Raw genomic sequence first — 21,624 nt, 5'->3', positions numbered from 1 at the left:
GCCTTCCCGATCGAAAATAACTGCTCTGAATGGGGATCTATTTTTAAGAGGACGTGATAAGCAGGACAAAGGGAGTCCTCTGCAGCTCCCACCCCTGAGGGTTCCACATGGCGAGGGCAAACTCGTGCTGTCCCAGGGTGGGGACGATGTCCTTTCAAAACAATACACAAGTGAACCTAAGGTAGTAACTGAACTTTGTAAAGTGACAATATGTAACATTGTGCTTTTAACTGCAGGTGCACGATTCTCTTCAGTGTGGTGGTACCTTGTCTGTGTAACATTTTGACATCCAGTCAAAGACAACCATTTCAAGGTGAAGCCAACTGTTCAGATTTGAGGAGTCTGGCCACCCCCTCACTGTATTACCCTAACACAAACTGAAGATTAAGGTCATTACACTAAAGCTCAGAGCAAGAGGCTGTGCTGCACCAATGCTTCGCGGCCACGCAATTCTTTAGCACCTCGGGAGTCTGGGTAATAAATGAGAGCTGATAACCATTTTGCCCACAGGCAGCTTGGAAAACAATGACGAGTGGTGACTCTCATCTGTCCCTACCTGCTTCCCACCCCTCTCCCAAATCCTAATCTCTGCCAAATTCTTTGTCCCACTCAGTAAAATAAAACACTTTACATTCCATATAACTGAGGTTTAATGCACATACTATGCCAATCTGTTCAGGAAAAAGCAGTAACAGAAGTTAAAATAGAAGGTAAAATATATTTATTTGTTTAGTTTATAAACTCTAACATTTGCCATTATTAATAAATTGTTCTAACTTTAAAACATAGAAAACACCAGAAAATATAAATATCTTATTTTTATAGTTACTATGGTAAATAATAACAGCACAGAAACACTGTGACTGGGAAGGTGGGAAGGGGAGGATTATACAATGTGGCATTTCCCTCTGAGATGCTGTGTCACACACAAGGCAGACATCCATCTGCACGAAAGCGGTCAGCAGAGGCAGAGAGGCGGGGGCCGGGGGGGCGCCCGCTGTCCAGGGTCTAACAGAGGAAACGAGGAGGGGGAGTGGCAAAATGTTCCCACGATGGACAATGCTGGTGCTATGCAGTAGGGTTTAGGTTGATATTAATTGTTCGTGTTAGGGCCCAAATTATCAGAGTCAGGTAATAAGGCACCCAAATTCTTAAGGCGATAACCTACATTATTTTAACTACTATTTAACAATAGTCAACATATTAATAACCAATTTTAATTGTCATTTACCTTTATTATCTGTTCATACTAAAAGTTTTTAAATGGCCATATTTGTGTTCTTACTGGTTCCTGTTGAATCTAGGTGAGTGTGTGTAAGCTTCGAGAATCTGTTAGGTGATAAACACAGTGCATGAAGTTTGGACGCTGTTGGCACTTTGCATCGGTGTTACAAGTGATGTGTGATTTTATATTATGCAGTTATGTTAAAGTACCAAGTTGCGCATCCACGCAATTGCTGCACACACGTTGCATAAACCTGCGTTCTGTCACTGAAAACCTGGCCCGGAGTGAAGTCGGGAGCTTCAGGGAGAAACAGGCAGCAGGAGCCATGCAGAAGCAGGGCCCTCTGCCCCCTGCCAGTTACCCTGCGCCCGGCTGGGCACGAGGCCTGGGTCTCTCGTCAATGAACTCTTTGCTCTGCGCGTGGACTAAACACAGACACAACTTTAGACAGGCTCCTTACTTGCAAGGAAGCAGCCTACATTTGATGTCACCGATGTCCCTGGAAACCTATGACCAGGGGTTAGGGTGCATGAATGGGGCTGGTTTGATGTGAGCACAGGTTCAGTGAAGAAGAAAACAATCTGTCACTGAGCCGTGGCTATGAAACCGTCCTGGGAGAATTTAGGGAGGAGGGCAGCCAGCGTCCACCTCCTCTGCACCGGGCAGGCGGTCCCACTGCACCACTGGAGTCCCTCTGGCATGGAAGGGGGGTGAGGGGCCTGGGTATGTCACTCTTCTCTAGGGAGCAAAGTGGAGGCCACAGGAAAGAAGGGGTAAGAAGGCAAACAAGGTGATGGGAGGTTGAGAGCTGCTTTGCTCTCTGGCCTGAAAGGGGTCATCAGTCATTACCTGCTGCTATGAGCTCATTCTCTGGGGGACCCCACGCCAGGAGAGCGCAGGAAGAAAACCATTTTTAAATAACCCATCCCAGGGACGCAGACTTTCCTTCCCCACAGCTCTGCCGTTTTCACCCCTCTGCCAGGTTAAGAGGGCACAAACCGTACTTAGGTTTTCACTCACTTGCCGGAGCCTGTGTTCTTAAAACCCGTTATGAAAGGAAGGTTTCCCACCTTCCTTTGGGAAACATGTCCCTCTAGGAACATTTGTAGGTTTACTTGGCTACATGCAGTCCCGGGAGGGTGAGCCTGCCCCGGTCTCCAGCCGTGCCCCACCCCCCACCCCGGGCCAGGGCAGAGCTGTCTGGGGGGGGGGGGGGGGGCGGCACGGATGACACCTGGCATCCCCAGCCCACAGGTCGGGCCCTGAACGCACACTCGGAGGGACAGAGTCGGAAAGGCAGCTGCACTCACTGGGATGCCTCCCGAGGCCACTGCCCCTCCCAGTTCCCTGTGGACACACGTGGCCACCGGCTCCATGGATGGACTCATGACCAGGAGAAGAATTCAAAAGCTTGGTTCCCTTTTCTGATGCTCAGATAGAATAGATATGTAATAAAAAGCCTACTAATAATCATTTATTGTTTGCTTCTATACAGCAGAAGCCTCTTTTCTTGAGGATGTGGGGTGGGGGGGAAGACATCGAGGGCAGGGCTTCCCGTCCTGCAGTCCTTGGGAGAGGGGGCATGAGCTAACAGACTTGACCAATTCACCACTTGGCTCAGGCCAGGCCCTGCAGAGCCGGCTTTGCTGCACCTGTGAGCAAATACTGTATGCTCTTCTGACGGCTCCTTAAACCAGCAACACCTCGTAGTTCTTAATGAAACAGACGAGATTTGGACACAGCAGAAAAACACAACCGTGCCTCAAGGCCCCTGCAGGACAAAAACGTCCCCCTAAAACCGACTGCTGCCCTGGCTTTCTTGTCTTTGTCTCCTCTTGCGGATCTGTCGCTGGAGCTGCAGCTTGTTGGTGAAGAACATCTGTCTCCAGCCCATCTCCTCGGCCAGGGCCCTCATGTCAGGGGTGATGTTGTCACAGGCAGACTGAACTATCAGCTCCCACAGCTTGTCAGACCTGCACAGCTGTGGGTGGGAAAGTCAGAAGGGGGATCCGTCACACATGGGCCAAGTGAAAGTCACACGCTCACTCACAAGGCCCCTATCCACGTCCCGCTGCCTGTAGACATGCAGGGAACACCGCGTGTGCAAGGTGTGCCAGACATGGTTCCTGCCCCAGGGGAGGGGCAAGTACACAAGCACCTAACGGACAAAAAGCAGCCCTGGCAGGCTAGTTCAGTTGGTGAGAGCACTGTCCCGATACACCAAAGCTGCAGGTTCAATCCCTGGTCAGTACCCATACAAGCAGTGAATGCATAAATAAGTGGAACAACAAATCAATGTTTTTTTTCCCTCTCTCTTCCTCTCTGTCTCAAAAATCAATAAATAAACATTTAAAAATAAAGTAAATGAAGGACAAAGCAATATTTCATTAATGGAATAAATCCTGATTTCATTCAAGATGCAGAATGCAAGACAGCTAGTTATATATAGTTCATATACAACATTATTTAGTTAATTTCCAACTAGCCACACAGCAGAGGCTGAGATGTGTGTGTGGTCAACCAATCTTGTACCCAGTGCTGCAGCTTCTGCAATGGGAGCAGCTAATTCCCGCTAAATTTGCATTCATTTTAAAGTCTCACCCAGGCCCTCTCTCCCCTGGGCTTGTAGAGATGATAGCTCAGTCCACTGAAGGCTATTCAGGGCTGAACTACCTCAAAACGACCCAGCAGCCCCCGGAGAATGCCAGTGGGCACGTGGAAAATCCACCCCTTCCTGGTGCCGCAAGTTTTGCTCCAAGTCCTTGGCACATGTGACATCGCGCCATGCCCTGGAGTGGCCTACAAGATTTGGTCCACTCCCCAAGCCTGCCTGGCACCTGGCACAGTGAGCTGTTCCCTGGGAACGACCTTCTCTGAGATGCTCTTCTGCATTCTGGGACTTGAACCAGGTGCCATGAGGTCGAAGACAGACAAGACCCCTCTGGCCCAATAGCTGCACAAGGCCATTCTGCCCTCCCTCCAAGTTCAAAGCTGCCACAGTTCAGCTTCCATTTACCCAAGATTTGCTAACACGACTTTTTCAGGTGGTGCCATTATGTATGGCAGCCACTCTCACCAGTCCCCTGCTACTAAACACTATGGAAATGGAGGTTTCCTGACGCCTTACTGCCAGGCCCCCAAATCCTTCCTCAAGACAAAGCTGCTGTTGCGTTTCTCTGGTAGCCCCAACCTTAGTGAAGGCCAGGGTTTTGTGGTGCATGCGAGAACGGCAACATCTAAAGGGGCCTGGAAACTTGCTGTTGCAGAGCAGTGACTCCAGCAATGCAAAACGAGCTGTAAGGAGGGCTCCACGTGGGCCTCAGCGACAGGCACTTCCTGCCCACCCTTCCTGTGCCAACAAGGCGCTGGGCAGTCAACCACTACCCAATCCCCTCCTTTCGATCCCCTCTTTTCGCGGCTTCTATACAGTGGTTGACGTGAAATTCCAGGGGTGGCGAGAGCTCAGCCTGGCGGAGGACCAGTGAGGAGCCCCCTGTCCCCTTGGATCAGTGGTCCAGCGCACGCTGGCCTGGGCCCCTCCTCTCTGCACACAGGCCCATCCATGGGAATGGCCACAAAGGCTTCTCTTATAAGGAGGCAAAGAAAGGCATGAAGCTAGGGGCCCCTCAGAGGTCCACAGTGGTGGGGACCAGGATTATCTATGGAAATGGCTGGTAGAGATCAAGTGCCTATGAATAATAAAGAGAGTTGACCTGATTGATATGATAAAAACAGACTGAACTCATCATTTTCACCATTTAAAATTTCTTTTTAGGGGGCAACCTGCCTGCTTTAATAGCAGAGGCAGACAGGCCTGGTAAAATCCCTCCGCTTCCAGAATACTGAATCTGATTGTGCCCCGTTTCGAAAGGTGTCAGTCTGTAGGATCTGAACCTCTAGAAACACAGGCACATAATAACAAGGAGGGAAAAGGTGCCCAGACAGCCGAAACGGCTGTTGGGAACCAACAGGCTGAAACCCATGCTCTTTACTCTGTGGGAAGGGCCTTCACTCATGGCCTCATCCTTCCCCCTTTCCTCAGAACTGATTTTAGTTCAGTGTGTGTTGCTATAGCCCTTGGCAGTTCAGCCACAGCTACTTAGAAGGGAGGTTGACACTGAGGCAGAAGAGTGAAGGCAGAGAAAAATGACAGGTGAAAATTAACATTAAGGGGAAAAAATGTAAAAGAAGAGTGAAATACAAACTAAAATTACTCCAGTTGGGGCCAGATAAGCTGCTTCACAATTTCCAGGGGCCTATTCAGCCATCCACCCCCCAAACGACATGAAAGGTCTGTGGTACTGGACAGGGCTCTTGGCCTCAGACCACACAGAATGTAACCTGAGCTGTTTAAGCCGAAGGGGAGTCAGCAGAGGCAACAGGTCGCTCACAGAATATCTAGTAAAACCAGAGGGAACAATTCAATGCTATAGAAGAACAGCAGCCGCCAGAATAAAAACAAAACAACAAGAAAAACAAACCACCCGTTCCACAGAAATCGCACTGCTTTCACTCCCCAACACTTGGCACGTAGGATGCGATGAAGCCTCGCACCAGACACTAGAGCCTTCCCCATGTGCTTCCAGGACTGAGCTTGCAGGAAGAGCTGGTCCTGTGCATTGGAGGCCGCCTCACCTTGCTCGTGTGTCCCTGCCAAGACCCTTTCTTCCAAGTGGGTGGGTCTGCCTGACAGAGGCCATTCTTACCCTTCTGACCTCTACAGTACACAGAGGCAACTCCATCTAGCACGAGGGGGTCACATGAGCATTGTGCAGACCAATCCACAGCATCCTCTCAGTCTGACCCGGCTATTCTCATCTACACAGACCCCTCCTCTGCCCTGCTTAGCTCCCTGGGGCCCTGACTGCTTCATGGGGAGGGGAACACGTGTTCAGCGTTATCTCTATGTCATGACTCCATCACACTCGTTTTTGAGGCGAAAACAGCCAGTACTCCTTACTTTCAGATTTCGTACTACTGTAAAAGTACTCTGATGTGGGGAAACATGGTTTACAAACAGAAACTAATAGTATAACAAAGCATAATCACTTAAGACTCTCTCTGCAGGAACACCAGAGCAAACACTATCATAGTCACATGACGGCTCCCGTCGACCAGCAACACCGACTCTTAGGATAGTGACAGCTCCCAAACACTTGGATGTTAGGCACTTGCTCACTGTCTCATCTCATCTTCACCAGTCGTTCATGGTCTAGTTTCTCTACTCAGATTACAACATATTCTTCTAAGTATAAACCACAAGGGGAAAAGTTAGAACCTGTCTCAATATTAAAAAACAAAACAGATCTGAGCATCCTTCAAAAGATTTAAACTCTAACAATATTGTGGATGACTATCCCACTTCCAGTAAATACATTTCAGGATATCAGTGTGTCTTATGTAATGAGATTATGGGAGAAAATGATGAGGTTTTGGGGAAGGACAAGAATTCTCAAGAGAGCTACAATTTCCACCAGTGTAACTTCATTTATGACTCATTTTATGCTGAAAATACTTAGTTTTGTTTTATATTACAAGTTGGTCATAAAATACCCTCGTCTAAGACTCCCAAACCCTGGGCTTTTTTGCTTGGTAGATGCCAGGTTGCAAAACACAAGGTACCCCATCCCAACTATGGTTGCAGTTACTTTGTCCAAGCACAGCAAAATGTGGGCTTTTAGCGCCCCCTGGTGGTCGTGCATGAACTTAACATACAGAAGCTATGGTAAAGGGTGAAAGGAATCCTAGGGCTTACCTAGTTAAAAGCATTTTGCAAATGAGGAAAATAAAGACTCAGAGAGGAAAAGGGTGCAGCTGCCCAAGGCTCATGGTGGAGAGTCACTGAACTAAGAAAAGAACCCAGCTCTCTGGCTGCCTGCTGCTTGAAACACCCGTAAGCCTGGTCACAGTAAAGATGGGAAAACCCCTCTCCCCCCACCCCCCCCCCCCCGCCCCCCGCAAGCTTCTAGCCATTTATAGAATCTCTTGAAATATTTTATCTGTACGACTGTAATATCAATGGGCCAAATTCTTAGACTTGACTCTTAGCATTGGGCTGCTGTAAATACGTTCAGAACACAGGCTGGGTCCACTTCAGCCCCCCAGAGTCAGATCCCCCCCAACCCCGGGCTGGGCCTAGCACCTCCCGTTTCACCCGCTCCCTGGTGCTTCATCCACTTGGCCGAACTTGGGAACCACGGGCAAGGGACATGAGGAAATGTCTGTTTCTCCATAGCCAAAATGTGACAGAGGAGAGATCTTCCTCCTCAGTGTTCCTGAGTCACGACCAAGATGAACATGTTTATATACTAGTCAAGACCGTCCCTCCTGCGTCTCAGCCTCAGCCTCCTCATCGGGCTGCAGTGGGGGGGTCTTCGGGTCTACTCTGCTGCAGTTTGCAGAAAAGGCATAGTGCCCATGCCTGGTGCCACCTGGAGCCAGCCAGCAGGCCCTCGGGCAGGTTCCCACAGGCAGCATCAGTGTGGTGAGCTCACCGCCATCCCAGGGTTCACCGCCCAGGTGTGCTCCAGTTGGCCACGCTCCCAGAGGCTGCCTCTCCAATGGTTTACCCTGAGGAATATAAACAGCCAGCCCACCGGACCTTCACCATGGAGGCTCTGTGGCTTGGTCAACACAGAGTCAGAGCAGGGGGAGCAAGGGCAGGCAGCAGGACGGTCCTGATCGCCAGTGGCATTAAGTTCGGTAAGTGGAAACTTCCATTCTCTACGTGGGATGGCAGCATGGGCTCTCCAAGGCTAGGGCCCCCTCCTACCCCGAGTCCACTCCACTACACTGTGTCTCCATGTGTCTTTAAGCTTCCAAAGCAGACCTATTACTGCGGAATCAGGTCTGGCCTTGGAAATCTGTCTCACAAAGGTGACCTTGCAGCTCTCATTCTCAACAGCATCTATTAAAAAACACCTGACCACTGAGGACTGTAATTGGCTTTAGAGCACCGGTGAGGTATGGAGAATGTTTTCAAGACTTCACTAAAAAAATGGCAAGGCAGCAAGAGGGAGAGTAATAGTGGAAGTAGGCAACACTTGGACGGAAGACAGTTGCTTGATGTAAGGAACAGATTCCACAAGACATGGCCGAAACAGCCATTTCCTATCGAATCTTCCATTTACTTTCAGGAGCACCCCAGGCCCTGGCAGAAGCTTTTAATAGACCTCCTCTAGAATCTTTTATTCACTTAAAATTCCCCCCATTTAAAGTATGAATAATCAGCTTCTTATCAACAGTAAGGACAAAAATCTTAACTTTAATACATTTCTAATGGCTACATATGTATACATATATACGAGAATACATGGGTGTGTGTGTTGATTGCTCATATAACTTGTTTCTAGCCCTTCTTTTTTGGGGGTGGGGGTGCAGGAAGGAAGTCAACTTACAAGCTAGCTGAAAGGGCAGGAACCAAGGCACCTCCCAGAATCAGGAGAGAAACTAATAATGCTTGCATCAAGGCCCTGATGTTGGGTGAAATCAGTACCAACGGTGCTTTCTGCTCGAGGTTGTTCTGCTGAGGATTCCGAGTAGTGAGAGTGAGTCCGTTTAGTCAGCCTGGGGTGTAGAGGAAGACTGGGCACTACGAGTAAGTCCCCCAGAACCCCAGTAAGTAATTCGGCAAAGGGCTCTTACTGAAGAAATGAAATGGGCGGGGGACAGTCACTACTTGCCTTGTTCTCTTGTGCTGCCATGCCCCTGCCTCTGCTGGCACCTTAACTTGAGACGTCCCTTAATCTGGAACGCCTCTAGTCTGCCAGACCATCTGGCAAACTATTTCCCCCTCAAAACCCAGATGCAGGAGCCCGCTTTGGTGAAGCTAGGCAGAGGAAAGCACTTTGTACGACCTTTGTATCTTGCACACACATCCCTTGCAGAATTGATTCCACTACGTTGTAATAATCTGCCTCTGTATGGGTCTCTCCTATTAAACTGTGAGTTTCTGGGGGGCAGAAATAACATCTGCACATCTCTGCTGCCTCCATGCCTAGGACAGTGCCTGTCATAAAGTAAGTATTCAACACATGCTTGCTGAGATAAATGTAAAGGATAAATACTATTGAAAAAACAGAAAGAAAGAAACAACTTTGAGAAAGCACAAAGGAAAATTCTCTATGTACACAAAACATTTGACCATTACCTTGGAAAATCTGCGTGATGTTTGAGAAAGGTTGGTAAGATCTTCAAGATCCAGATAAGAAATGATATTCAGGAGCAAATTGTCTGAGAGCCGCTCAAGGAAGTCAAATTTACCCTCGCACAAATTGAAGACGTGGTCCAATGTTCTTGCACCAAATATCAAGGCAATTTGAACTGCAATTCAAAGAAACCCACATGATTATCACGCATTATCACTAAGACACAGCTCTGGGGCACGTTCTTCCTCTTCCCTCCCACCCCCTGCCAGATTAAGCTAAGTCATCCCCACTTTCACCCCACTGCCTGTGGGCCCAGGGTCATGCATGTGTGAGGCAAATATTTCCGATTGCAACCCCTGCCCTGATATCAGACCTGTGAGGAACACTCAGCGTTTAGCACAGTGATGGGCTGCATCCCCTTGACCTCATCAGCACCAAATTCCAGTCCAGACAACTGACTTGACCAGTCTCAGCAGCAGCAGCAGCATCCCCACCCTCCCAACCTCCCAGGCCCGGCACAGATGCTGCTCCAGAAGGTTTTTCTGCCACCCGCCCTCTCCCCAGGTTGGTCTGGAACATATATCTCTTAATTTTATTTAATGCTTGTTCTATTGTTATATGTAGTTTCTCCACCAAATTTGCTTGCTTCCTCGTTACCTTCTTTTTATCCTGATCTTTACATAACAGAAAAAAACAAGAGAGGCAAAGAGAAAAATAGATGAATATTTCATGAAAATTGTGTTAACTTTTGCCTAACAGTTCTCATACCTACTTTGTTATTTCCAAATTAGAAAAAGATTCACAAAGAATCAACCAATATAATCATCTACCTCACATGTTTGATATAGGGGAGATGAGGGTTTGTTTGTTTTTTTACCCCAGCTCCCTAAATAACCAAGAAATGGCTAATAATCGGTCAATGAGGGGATAAAAAAGCTGTGGGGCATTTACACAATGAAATACTACACAGCCGTAAAAAAGAAGGAAATCTTACCTTTTGTGACAGCATAGGTGGACCTGGAGACTATTATGTTAAATGAAATAAGCCAGTCAGAGAAAGACAAATACTACATGATCTCACTTATATGTGGAATCTAATGAACAAAATAGACACAGAAGCATGGACACAGGGAACAATAGACTGACAGCTGTCGGAGGGGATGGGGAGGGCGACTGGATGAAAGGAGGGGAAGGGATTAGCTAAAGGACACACATGAATGACCCGCAGACACTGAAACAGTGTGGTGACAGCCAGAGGGATAGGGGGAGGGAGGCTGGTTGGTGAGGGATTGGGGGGGTGGGGGGGGATGGGGACATCTGTAATAGTGTCAACGATAAAAAGTTAAAAAAATAAATAAGTAAAATAAAATTTTCTTTTTAAATTTTTCCAAATAGTACTTATCAGCTACTTTTGAATGCTAAAATATTTGCCTGATTTTCATGTTTGTTCATTTATTTTTTATATTATGGTAATTCATCATTGAATTAAAGAAAATTGTCTCTGGCTCTAATAAATAAGAAAACATGTTTGGAAGGATACATTTTCAAATTTTAACAGTAGTTAAATCTAGGTGGTGACTTTTTTTTTTTAATTTCTCTTTTCTAATCTTTCTACTGACAAGAAAAAAAATTCTCACATGTCCTAAATCCTAAATTAAATTACAGCAGGCCAGAGCAGAGGGCGGCAGAAAGAGACAAGAGAGGCTATTAACAATTGCAGGGCCAAACCAGCAGAACACTGCCTACATTCCCGCGTGCATGCGGAAACGTTGAACTCACTTCCAGGTGGGCATTTCAGAGATCTTCTAGAGAGAACAGCTGGCCAGTCAGGGCCACAGCATCTTGCTTAGCCATTAACTTCCCAGGCTGTTGCTCACAGCCAGCGTAAACGAGCCAACACTTCTTCCTCACGAACTCTGCACCTATCCCCAGGCTTGCCCTGCCTCACCTTCTCCCATGCCCTGACCTACGGCCAATGTAAACTCTTTGAAAAAACTTACAGCTTTCTTCCCCAAATTTGGAGGCAAGTCCAGGAGGCAGATTTGCCTTCTGAGGGTTTGGACTGCACGCCTCAGGGCCCGGTCCTTTTTCTGTTCCGCAGAAGGCTCAATAGACCCTTTTCTTTAGAAGAGCTTCTGTGCAGGTTTTTGTTTGCCACTATAATAAACCCATATTACCAGTGTAATTTTTTTTTTTTAATCTAGGAAGGGAGAGAGGGCAGGATGGAGAAGGGAGAAAGAAATATAATTTCCAAAATAGTTGTTCTGTAGTCAGTTGGAGATTGGTTCACAACTGAACAAAATAGAAAACTCAGTTTAAGGTGGCTTAACAAATAGAATTTTTCTTTTTTTCTCACACAATTGGATTCTGAAGGTGGGCTGTGAGGACTGGTGCAGGAGCTCCATTATGTCATTAATGTCCAGGGTCCTTCAATCTTTCTGCTTCACATTCTAGGAGGCGGCTGTCACCCCCAGGGCCCCTGTAAGATGGCTCCTGTTCCCAAGGCACCAACAGAGGTGCGGCAGGTAACGGGGGCAGGGCAGGGCACACAAATGTGCATGGAAGCTGGCTGCGTCCCTGCCTGGAGTCACCTCCTGAGAAGCCCTATGAAAGAGCTCAGTTCACACCTGACTGAGCGAAACTGGGTCACACAGCCACATCTGCAAGGCTGGGGGAAATGCAGTCTCATGGAATCAAGGAAACAAAAAGAAAAGAGAAAATGGGGGCCAGACAAAAAAGCAAAGAAAAAGCATATGATATGATGAAAGCACAAAAGAAGATGACAGACATCGCAGGCAGAGTAGTAATCATAATAAATGTAAATGAGCTCACCGTGCCGGGGAAAAGACTCTCAGATAAACAGCACATGCACACGCACGCAAATGATTCGGCCTGTGTGCTCTTTATGAAAGACATGCTTAAAGATAATGGCATGGAAAAGTGAAAGTAATAGTACGGAAAAAGACTATTTCAAAACAAAAGAAAACATATTACTAGCAGACAAAATATACTGTAACGTAAAACTCACTATTCTCACTATTATCACTATAGGTGATAAGAAAGACTTATTGATAGAAGAAACAATTCACCGGAAAAATTTAATACTTCTAAACTAGTATACCTAACTAGCCTCAGTCAAGGAAATGACTGAATAAACTATGGTTTATAATATAATACAAGACCACTGAAATGAGTGAATTAGGTCCACACATATTAACATGGACAAATATCAAAAACAGTGTTGATGGATAAAACATAGTTGAAAAATGATATAGTTTGATATTATTTACATAAAATTTTAAACATTAAAAATAGTACATATATTATTTATACAGTTGTAACTATGTATAATAAACATGTTTGGAAATGACGCCAACTGTAGAACAGTTAATAAGAGACAACAGAAGGGAAATTGATAGGTGAGGGGTAGAAATTTGAATATGTACGTAACTTTTTAACATGTTTTAAAGGGTGTTAAGTAAATATGGTGCTGACTTCAGCAGCATGTATAATAAAACTGGGATGATAACGAGATTGACTTGGCCCTGAGGAAGGACGACACAAAATTAAAACCATTCAGAGAGGATTCTCTGATCACATGCAATTAAGCCAGAAGTCAAGGTGGGGGTCCAGCAGCGGGGCCAGTAACTGAAAGACCCCCAACTACCTGGACACTAAACAAAATGTTTCTAAATAATCTATGAATCAAATAAGGAATCAAAATAGAATTTAGAAAATGTTTTAATCTGAATGAGACTGAAGATACAACCTATCAAAACTTACCTAATAGAGGTGAGGCAGCACTTAAAGAAAATTCAGGAGGGAAATGGCTGTAAACAATGATTAAGCTTCTGTCTCAGGAAGCCAGGAACAGAACAGAAAATCAAACCTCGAGAAAGTAGCAGGAAGGAAATAATACTAAAGGTAAGAACAGAAATTACTAATGAAAATGGAGGAAATCAGTAGAGCTAAAAGTTAGTTCTTTGAAAAAAAAATTAATAAAACACCCCCTCCAACCAAAAAACAATAAAAAGAAAGAAAGCATAAGCTCCCATGATCAAGGAATGAGGAAGAAAACACCCCTGCAGATACCGCAGACATTGAAAGGAGGGGATCTTCTGAGTAACTTCACCAACATGTTTGATAATTTGGATTAAATGAAGCAAATGCGACTAATGGTAAGATCTTTGGTTAGTGGTGTTGGGTATCTGTAATATTACTGTCTGTTCTTTTTTGTAGCTGTAAGATATTTCTAAATTTGAAAGCTTTTCAAGTCAAGGTGTAGCACACAAGGTACATGATTCTTCTTTTCGTGTTAACGTATCTTGTACACGCGCACAGACCACCTCTGGGAGGACGCACAAGAAACTGTCTCCCCCGCTGCCTTCTAGTGCTTCTGGCCCCTACCACTCTCCCATCCCACCCTCCACCTGCAGAACGGAGCCCAGGTCTGCAGGAACTCTAGAAATCCATGCTGAAGACAGGGAGCAGCTGATCAGAGAGGAGCAGAGTTAGAGGCGGTAGCTAGGCGGGAGAAAATGAAGTCCCAGCACCAAGGCTGAGACATAAGCCTGAAGAAAGGACCTCAAGAAAATGGCTTACAGATCTAAACATGGGGCTGGCCTATTATTTCCCACTTTTCTGATTTCTGTGTACTGATATTCCTAAGATCGAGAACTCAGGCCAATATTTCAGGATATTAGTGTTTATTAGTACTATCATTTTTCCATTATGATCCCCGTTTCAAACATTCAGTCCTATTCTCTCCTTAATCATCTAAATGTCCAAAGCAATTTCAAAACTTTGACATCTAAACGATATCTCCCATATTTCCTTTCACATGCAATACCGGAAATAAACAATCTTTGTCATTAGCTTCAGAAAGTATGGTTGCTCTCATTTGCTTTTATCCCAGGGATTTTTGAGGGTTGCCTGAAATCCTTAACCACCACTTAGAACTCATTCATAGATCTAAGCAATCGACTTTACAAAGCACATAAGTTGGAAAACAACTTATTTTTAAGTTGGATTCCATCTCAACCCAGGAATCAGTACTTTCAATTGAGTTTATATTGGCACATTTTTACCTTAAACTAAAATTTTTAAAAAGTTTCCAACAGCTAATTTCCTGATTGTTCCTATTTATTTAAGTTAGAAAAATATCTATAGATGTTTCCTCAGATTTTAAAACTCTCAGAAAGAAAACAATGTCAAAATTCACAGACACATGGACAAACAGGCAAACAGTCAAATTACAGTAAGAATATGAATGGCAATTAAACATGACAGGAGGCTCAACTTACTCGTTATCAGGATAATGTTAATGAGACAAGATACTAATTTCACCAGCTAGCTGGAAAAAATAAAAAAAGACAGCAATACCTAATTAGTGATGGCAAAGGTGTAAGAGAACCCCGTATCCTGGTGGATAGCGCGTCACTAATCCAGCAGCTTTGCGGGGAGGCAATTGGTGAGTACAGTGAAGTGACCGGCATTTTACGTCGGTTTTGAATGATCAGTGGATATTTGGTCCCCTCCAAAATGCCCACAGAGACATTTGGTCATAGTTAATATAAATCCCCTTCTCCTGCAAGATACAACCCCCAGCCCATCTGCCCAACCCCATGGGCCACTCATTAGCAGCCAGGCTACCCAGGCAAGGAAGGCTATTATTGGCAATACAGCCACAACACAATTACCGGACCAATGAAACACGATAGTATCTTTTAGGTATTAATCCTGTAAACCAAAAGTAGAAATGAACGTCACGGGCTGTGTGAACCAGGGATATTTTCTCAGTGTGGATGTTTTGGAAAGGACCGAATTTCAAGGGCCTTTTGATGTGGACCAAATGTCCTCACGGATGTTTTGGATGGAACCAAATGTCCTGAAGGGTTTTAAGTTACTCACAATGGAAATATCGTGACATCAAAATATTAATGAAGCCTCATTTTATAGACATTGAAATAATGTACGTCACCCAACTTAAAGTTCTCTCAAAAACAGAATAATTACAAATTTGGCATAATTATAAAGGTCAAAGGGGTTGTAAGCAGTACCTGCGCTACATCCGTGACAGGACTAGGACAGCTAGTTAACAGAAATACCATCCTTTGTCAAGTAATCCTTGACGTAGGCAGGGTTCTCCAGTATTCACCCCTCAAACAGAATACTCCAGTACCAAAATGTACAATGCACATATCTTCGGATCAGCAATTCCACGTCTAGAAATCTCTGTTCCTGACATTTTCAGCTAAGTGTACAAAGATATACAGGGGTGGGCAAAGTAGGTTAAATTAGCAGCCCTCAACACCTAAAAGATAAATCATAAGGAAGGATACAAAATAATAGCAATGAGAAGATAAATAATACAATAATTAATACATAATAATACAAAAATAAACTGTTTCGCCTACTCACAACTGTAAACCTGCTTTTGCTCACCCCTGTATATGTCCCAGAACGAACCTAAGGGGTTTTGAAAATGCCCATCAGTCGAGGACTGGATATGTGCACAACAGAATGCCAGACAGTCTTCTAAGAGAACAGGGTACTTACTTATGGATGATAACAGGAAAATGTTCACAATAAGTTCAGTGCAAAGACAAATTCAAGACTGAAAGATTCTATTTTTCTAAACCAACACACACAATCCAAAACAGAAGGAAGTCAAATGCAAATGAAATTATGTATAGTAATTAGCTCTGGGGTCTGGAGGAAGAGAGAAGGAATTTTTACTTTTTAAAATTTAAAATCTGTAGTAGCTAGAATTTACTGAGTACTTATCATGTGCTAGGCAAATCATAAGCACTTCAATTAGTTCTCATAAGGAGGATCCTATGAGGTAAATGTTATTATTATCATTTCCATTATCAACAGTTGAGGAAACTGAGGTCCAGAGAGATTAAAGAATTTCCCCAAGGGCAGAGAGCTAATGGGTCTTGGGGCCGGGATTTGAACAGAGGTAGTCTGTATTAAGCAATACTCTTAACTGCCATGAAAACAATTCTCTATACTTCACAGTGTATGAATGACTTTTTAAATAATAAACATTAGTTTATCATTTTTAAAAATGCAAATCTAGAGGAAAAATTCAGCCACGCTTTGGATTTTGAGATTCCAGCTGCTGCATGCATCATTGTGCTAGGCAGAAGAATGCTACCCCCTCCCCCCACCGAAAGATGTCCTTTGTCCTAATCTCCAGGACCTGTGAATACGTGACTTTACATGGCAAAGGGATTTGCAGATGTGATTAAAGATCTTGAGATAGGAAGTTCATCCTGGATTAACTGGGTGGGCCCAATGTAGTCACAGGGGTCCTTGGAAGGAAAGAGGGAGGCAGGAGGGTTCAAGTCAGAGAAGGGGGTTGACCACTGAAGCAGTATTGCTGGCCCAGCCATTGCTGGCTTGGAAGGTGAAGGAAGAGGCCGGGAGCCAAGGAAGGCAGGAAGTCTCAGAACCAGGAAAAGGCAAGGCAGTACAGTCTGCCCTAGAGCCTCCAGAAGAAATGCTGTTCTACCAACACCTTGATTTTAGCCCAATGAAATGTCTGAATGCCAGAAATGTAAAATAATAAATTTGTATTATAGAAGCTACTAAATTTGTGGTAACTTGTTAGAGTAGCAGTAGGGATCAGTACAATCATTAATTACTAATTTAATAATGATATATGCTGCTTATAAAATTTCAGAAAATTCTCTACATGGAAAGTTTGGATTTTCTTGTGTTGAACTGTGCCTCCCGGCTCCCCCAAATCCACAGGTCAAAGTCCTAAACCCCAGCACCTTTGGTAACTATTGAGAGACAGGGCCTTTTGAGAAGTAACTTAAATTAGATCATATAGGTGGGTTGTAATCCTATCTGACTGGTTTTTTTTTTAAGATTGTATTTATTTTTTGAGACAGGTGAAGGGAGGGAGAAAGACAGGGAGGGGAACATCAATCAGTTGCCTCTCACCTGGCCCCAACCAGGGACCAAACCCACAACCCAGGCGTGTGCCCTGACAGGGACTCGAATGGAATTGAACAGGTGACCCTTCACTGTGCAGGACAACACCCAACCAACTGAGCCACACCAGTCAGGGCCTGACTGGTGTCCTTCTAAGAGATGGAAAGTGGGGCACACAGATACCACCAGTAGATGTGCACGCAGAGGTAAGTCCATGTGAGGACACAACAAGAAGACGGCCATCTGCACATCAAGGAGAAGGCCTTGGAAAAAAACAACACGCCAGAACCTTGACCTTGACCTTCTAGCCTCCAGATCTGTGAGAAAGTAAATTTCTGTTGTTTTAGTCACACAGTCTGTGGTATTTTGTTATGGCAGCCCTAGCAGACTAGTACAGAATTACATGATTTATCCCTTTAGTGCAACTTATAACCCCCCAGTATCTAAAAAATATTAGTAAGTACTAAAATTTACTCCTGTGCTCTTACATGATTGAGTCATGAAAATATAGTTTGAGCACAGCAATTTTATTTATGTCACTTTAAACAAAATGACTATCAGAAAATATATCTTTCTCCATTTACTTCACAAACATATACTAACTGCCTACCATGTACCTGATCTTGAAACAGAACAACTGCTGTGACCAGTGTGGCCAAGTTGGCTGGGCATCGTCCTACAAAGCAAAAGGTCGCCAATTTGATTCCCAGTCCGGGCACACGCAAGCCTGGGTTGTGGGTTCAGCCCCTAGTCGGGGCACGTACGAGAGGCAACCGATCAATGTTTCTCTTTCACATCGATGTTTCTCTCCCTCTCTTTCTCCCTCCCTTCCCCTCTCTCTAAAAATAAATGAAATCTTTTAAAAAAGGAAATAGAATAATTAATAAGACCTGGTCCCTGAGCTTAAAAAACCATCTTAAAATTATCAGTCTGGTAGTATAATTTTAATCTTCGTATAAGATTTTCTCACCCTGGAAAAAACTATTAGGTTCAGAAACCTAAGCTCTGTTAGAATTGAACTTATAATTTAGAAGGATCTCTTTCAGAGTTTACCTTTGTACTACCCTAAGAGTTGTCTCAAATACTTCATACAACAAATTATTGCGCTGTGTACCAGGCATTGTTTTGGGTGGGAGCTAAAGACACATCAATAACCAAGCAAGGTCCCCACCATGATGGAACTCACATTCCAGTGATGGAGGCACACAGCACACAGATAAACAAGTAATACAGGGTACATACATCCTGTGGTGATAAGTATTATGGGAGATAGGGTATTCCAGGGCAAGCACCGAGGAGGTGGTGATGTTCTGTACGGTGGTCAGGGGAACACTCTCTAATACAGCATTTTCAGTGGAGACCTGAATGAAGAGCAAATCACGGGGACATCCTGGGAAATATATTCTTAAGAAAGGGAACAAACAGCAAGTGTGAAGGTCTGAGGTGGAAACATACTTGGTTCGTACAAGAAACACCAGGGAGGCCAGCGTGCCAGAAGGAGAGTTAGCCAGAGGGGAGAAGGGCTGAAGGTCACTGCAAGCCTTGAATTTTTACCCTCGGGCATCAGGAAGCCCTTGGAGGGTTTGAAGCAGAGAAGAAATGTGCCCTGATATAATGCTTTGGAAGGCTGATTCTGGCCCTGGCTGGTGTGGCTCATCAGCCTGTGACCCAAAGGGTCGTGATTGGATTCCTTGTCAGGGCACATGCCTGGGTTGTGGGGCAGGTCCCTGGCTGGAGGCACACAGGAGGCAACTGATAGATGTTTCTCCCACACACTGATGTTTCTCTCCTTCTTTCTCCCTCCCTTTCCCTCTCTAAGAATAAAGACAATTTTTTTTAAAAAAAAGAAGGAAAGAAAGGCTGATTCTGGCTGCTGTGCTGAGAACAAACGATTGTGGGTCAAGGGTGGAAGAGTGAGACCAGAGGGAAGGCTAGTTCAGTTACCAAGGACAGAGGCTGTCCTTGATTGGACCAGAAGGGACCAGAAGGGACCAGAAGCAGAGATGGTGAAAAGCATTCCTGAGTTATCTACACATTTATTATCTCACAGGTCCTGAGGGTCAGGAATCTAGAAGTGGCTTAACTGGATGGTTCTGCCTCAGGATCTGCCTCTCACAAGATTACAGTCCAGAGTCAGGGGTCTGCGTCAGGGGTCTGCGTCAGGGGTCTGCAGTCACCTGAGGCCTTGACTAAGGCCAGAGATCCTCCTCCAAGAAAGCTCAGTCCTGTGGCTGTTGGGTGGAGGCCTCAGTTTAGTAGAGGACTCTAGAGCTGGACGATTTTAGTTCAGGTAAGTAACAGCAAATAAGCTTAGTAATCAATGCCTGTAAAAGCTGTAGTTCCAGGAACTGCCTAAGGTATGACCCACCCTGACTCCACCAGGAACAGTTCCACCTTTGTGCCTCAGGAGGACTGCAAGCAGTCAGGATGTTATCTGAGCCATTGTACTCCAGGGTGAGATGGCACCACCCAAGACCCAGATAAAGACCACCCCAGGGCACAGACAAAAGACCATCACCCAGGACACATATGAAAGAATGCTATAGCTTTTATCTGATTAACTTCTCCCTGAATTCCAAATGCCTTACCTACACTTTTCTTCTCCTTACAAAAAGGGTCAGAGTTTAAAATGGAATTTAAGACAGTCTGTTAAGGTAGGAACCCACTGTCTTCTTAGATCGCCAGCCACCTGAATAAAGCGCCCATAAAGATTCATCGATATTTCTCTCCCTCTCTCCCTCCCTTCCCCTCTGTTGAAAAATAAATAAAATCTTTAAAAAAAAAGAGAGAGAGTGAGAGATTCAATCCCTGTCTCTGCTTATTGGTTCTGCTAGGCAACAGGCAGCTTTCTGGTTTCAAGTCCTTCCCCACATGGACCTCTCCACAGAGGTGCCTCAGACATAGTGGCACCTCCAGTGCCACAGCTGGTTTCCTCCAGGGCAAGTGATGAAAGAGGGAGAAAGGGGGAAAGGAGAGAAAAGATCCATTGCAGTGTCATTTATAACTTAATCTCAGATGCGGCATAACATCACTTCTGCTGAATTCTACTGGTCGCACAGATGACCCAGATGCAGTGTGGGAGGGGATCACACAAAAGTGTGACTATTGGTGGTGGGCATCTTTGGGTGTTGTCTTGGAGGCTGCAAGCACAGCTTGGGTTCTAGTTATGGTGATGGATTGGACCTGGCATGTAAGAGAGAGAACTGATGGAACCAAGGAAAACTGTAGAATTGCGGGGGGAGTAGATGGGCAGAAGATCATCAGAAGTTGTTTGGAACATGTGACATTTGAGAGCCTATTAGATATTTAAGGGCAGATGTCAAGGAGGCAGCTAGGTAAATACCTGAGTGTGGAGCTTTAGACAGAGGCACAGGCTGGAAACAAGGGGCTTGTCTCTTTATGGGTGGCATTTAAAGCCTGAGCCTTAGTCCAATCTCCCAGCCAGTAGAGACAGACAAGAGACACAAGAGCTGAACCCTGTGCTCCAGCTTTTAGATTTGGAGAGATGAGGAGGGCCAGCATGGACAATCCGGGCCAGTGAGGCAGGAGCAGAATCAAGAGCAAGGTGCCCTGGAAGTCAGGGAAGAAAATGTCACCTCAAGCTAAATGCTGCTCAGAGACCAAGGAAGCAAGAGTAACCCGGTTCAGGTCCTCTGCCAACAGCAGTGACCCAGATTTCTAAAGACGTGCCACCAGTGAGTGGGATTTAAGCAAGACAATTACTTTGGATAAGAAAAACGTTGTGGAGGGAGGGGATCTTGGGACTATGACAAAGAAAAGACTTAAACATCGTTTCTTAACAACAATAGCAAACAGTGATTAAGAGCTAGTTTTACACCATGCTGGGTGGAGGCAGCACAGATTCAAACCCTGGCCACTGACCCCTGAGCCCTGCTCTGTGCCACAGTGCACCCCTCCTTCTGCTGCCGAGGCCTCTCTGAGGGATTCCTTAAGAACCAAGGGGGAGGAGGGGACCAACAGCAGTAGGGTTTGAAGTTTTCCCTCTGCTGGGCTGCCTGCGGTAGGTGGTCTAAAAAGTGAGACTTGGAGCTTTTGAACTTGCCAGGCCAGGCCCATTTAATTTGGTATCTCAGTGTTGTTCCTAGAGAAAGGCCAGCAGGCAGTCCTGAGAAGTGCTGCTCTCCAAACTGCGATTTGAAAAGCAGCCCGTTTGGGTGCACCCCTTGTGTGAATCCCTCCACTCCCCTCCCCAGGAAGGAGGGCTCAGCGGGAGCCAGGCTGCAGTCCACCCTTAGATTCCCACTCCATTGCCTATTCTTCCAGGGTCAGGGAAGCCCACAAGTG

General features: G+C 45.3%; 1 protein-coding gene across 1 annotated transcript in view; it reads right to left on the bottom strand.

The window, feature by feature from the left end:
* Window positions 1-513: 513 nt before the first annotated feature.
* FBXO36 (F-box protein 36) overlaps window positions 514-21,624 on the bottom strand; it is a 72,001-nt gene continuing 50,890 nt past the window's right edge. The window contains exons 3-4 of the mRNA XM_024563822.4: window positions 9,375-9,547; window positions 514-3,206 (exon numbers count right to left, since the gene is read on the bottom strand). Coding sequence (XP_024419590.1) covers window positions 3,018-3,206; window positions 9,375-9,547 — 362 coding nt within the window. The 3' untranslated portion in view covers window positions 514-3,017. The remainder of the gene's footprint in view (window positions 3,207-9,374; window positions 9,548-21,624) is intronic.

This window comes from Desmodus rotundus, chromosome 2, assembly GCF_022682495.2.
Source record: "Desmodus rotundus isolate HL8 chromosome 2, HLdesRot8A.1, whole genome shotgun sequence".
In the NCBI taxonomy this organism is placed as follows: domain Eukaryota; kingdom Metazoa; phylum Chordata; class Mammalia; order Chiroptera; family Phyllostomidae; genus Desmodus; species Desmodus rotundus.
Note: the sequence above shows the minus strand (reverse complement) of the source record. Positions and strands in the feature narration are given on the sequence as shown.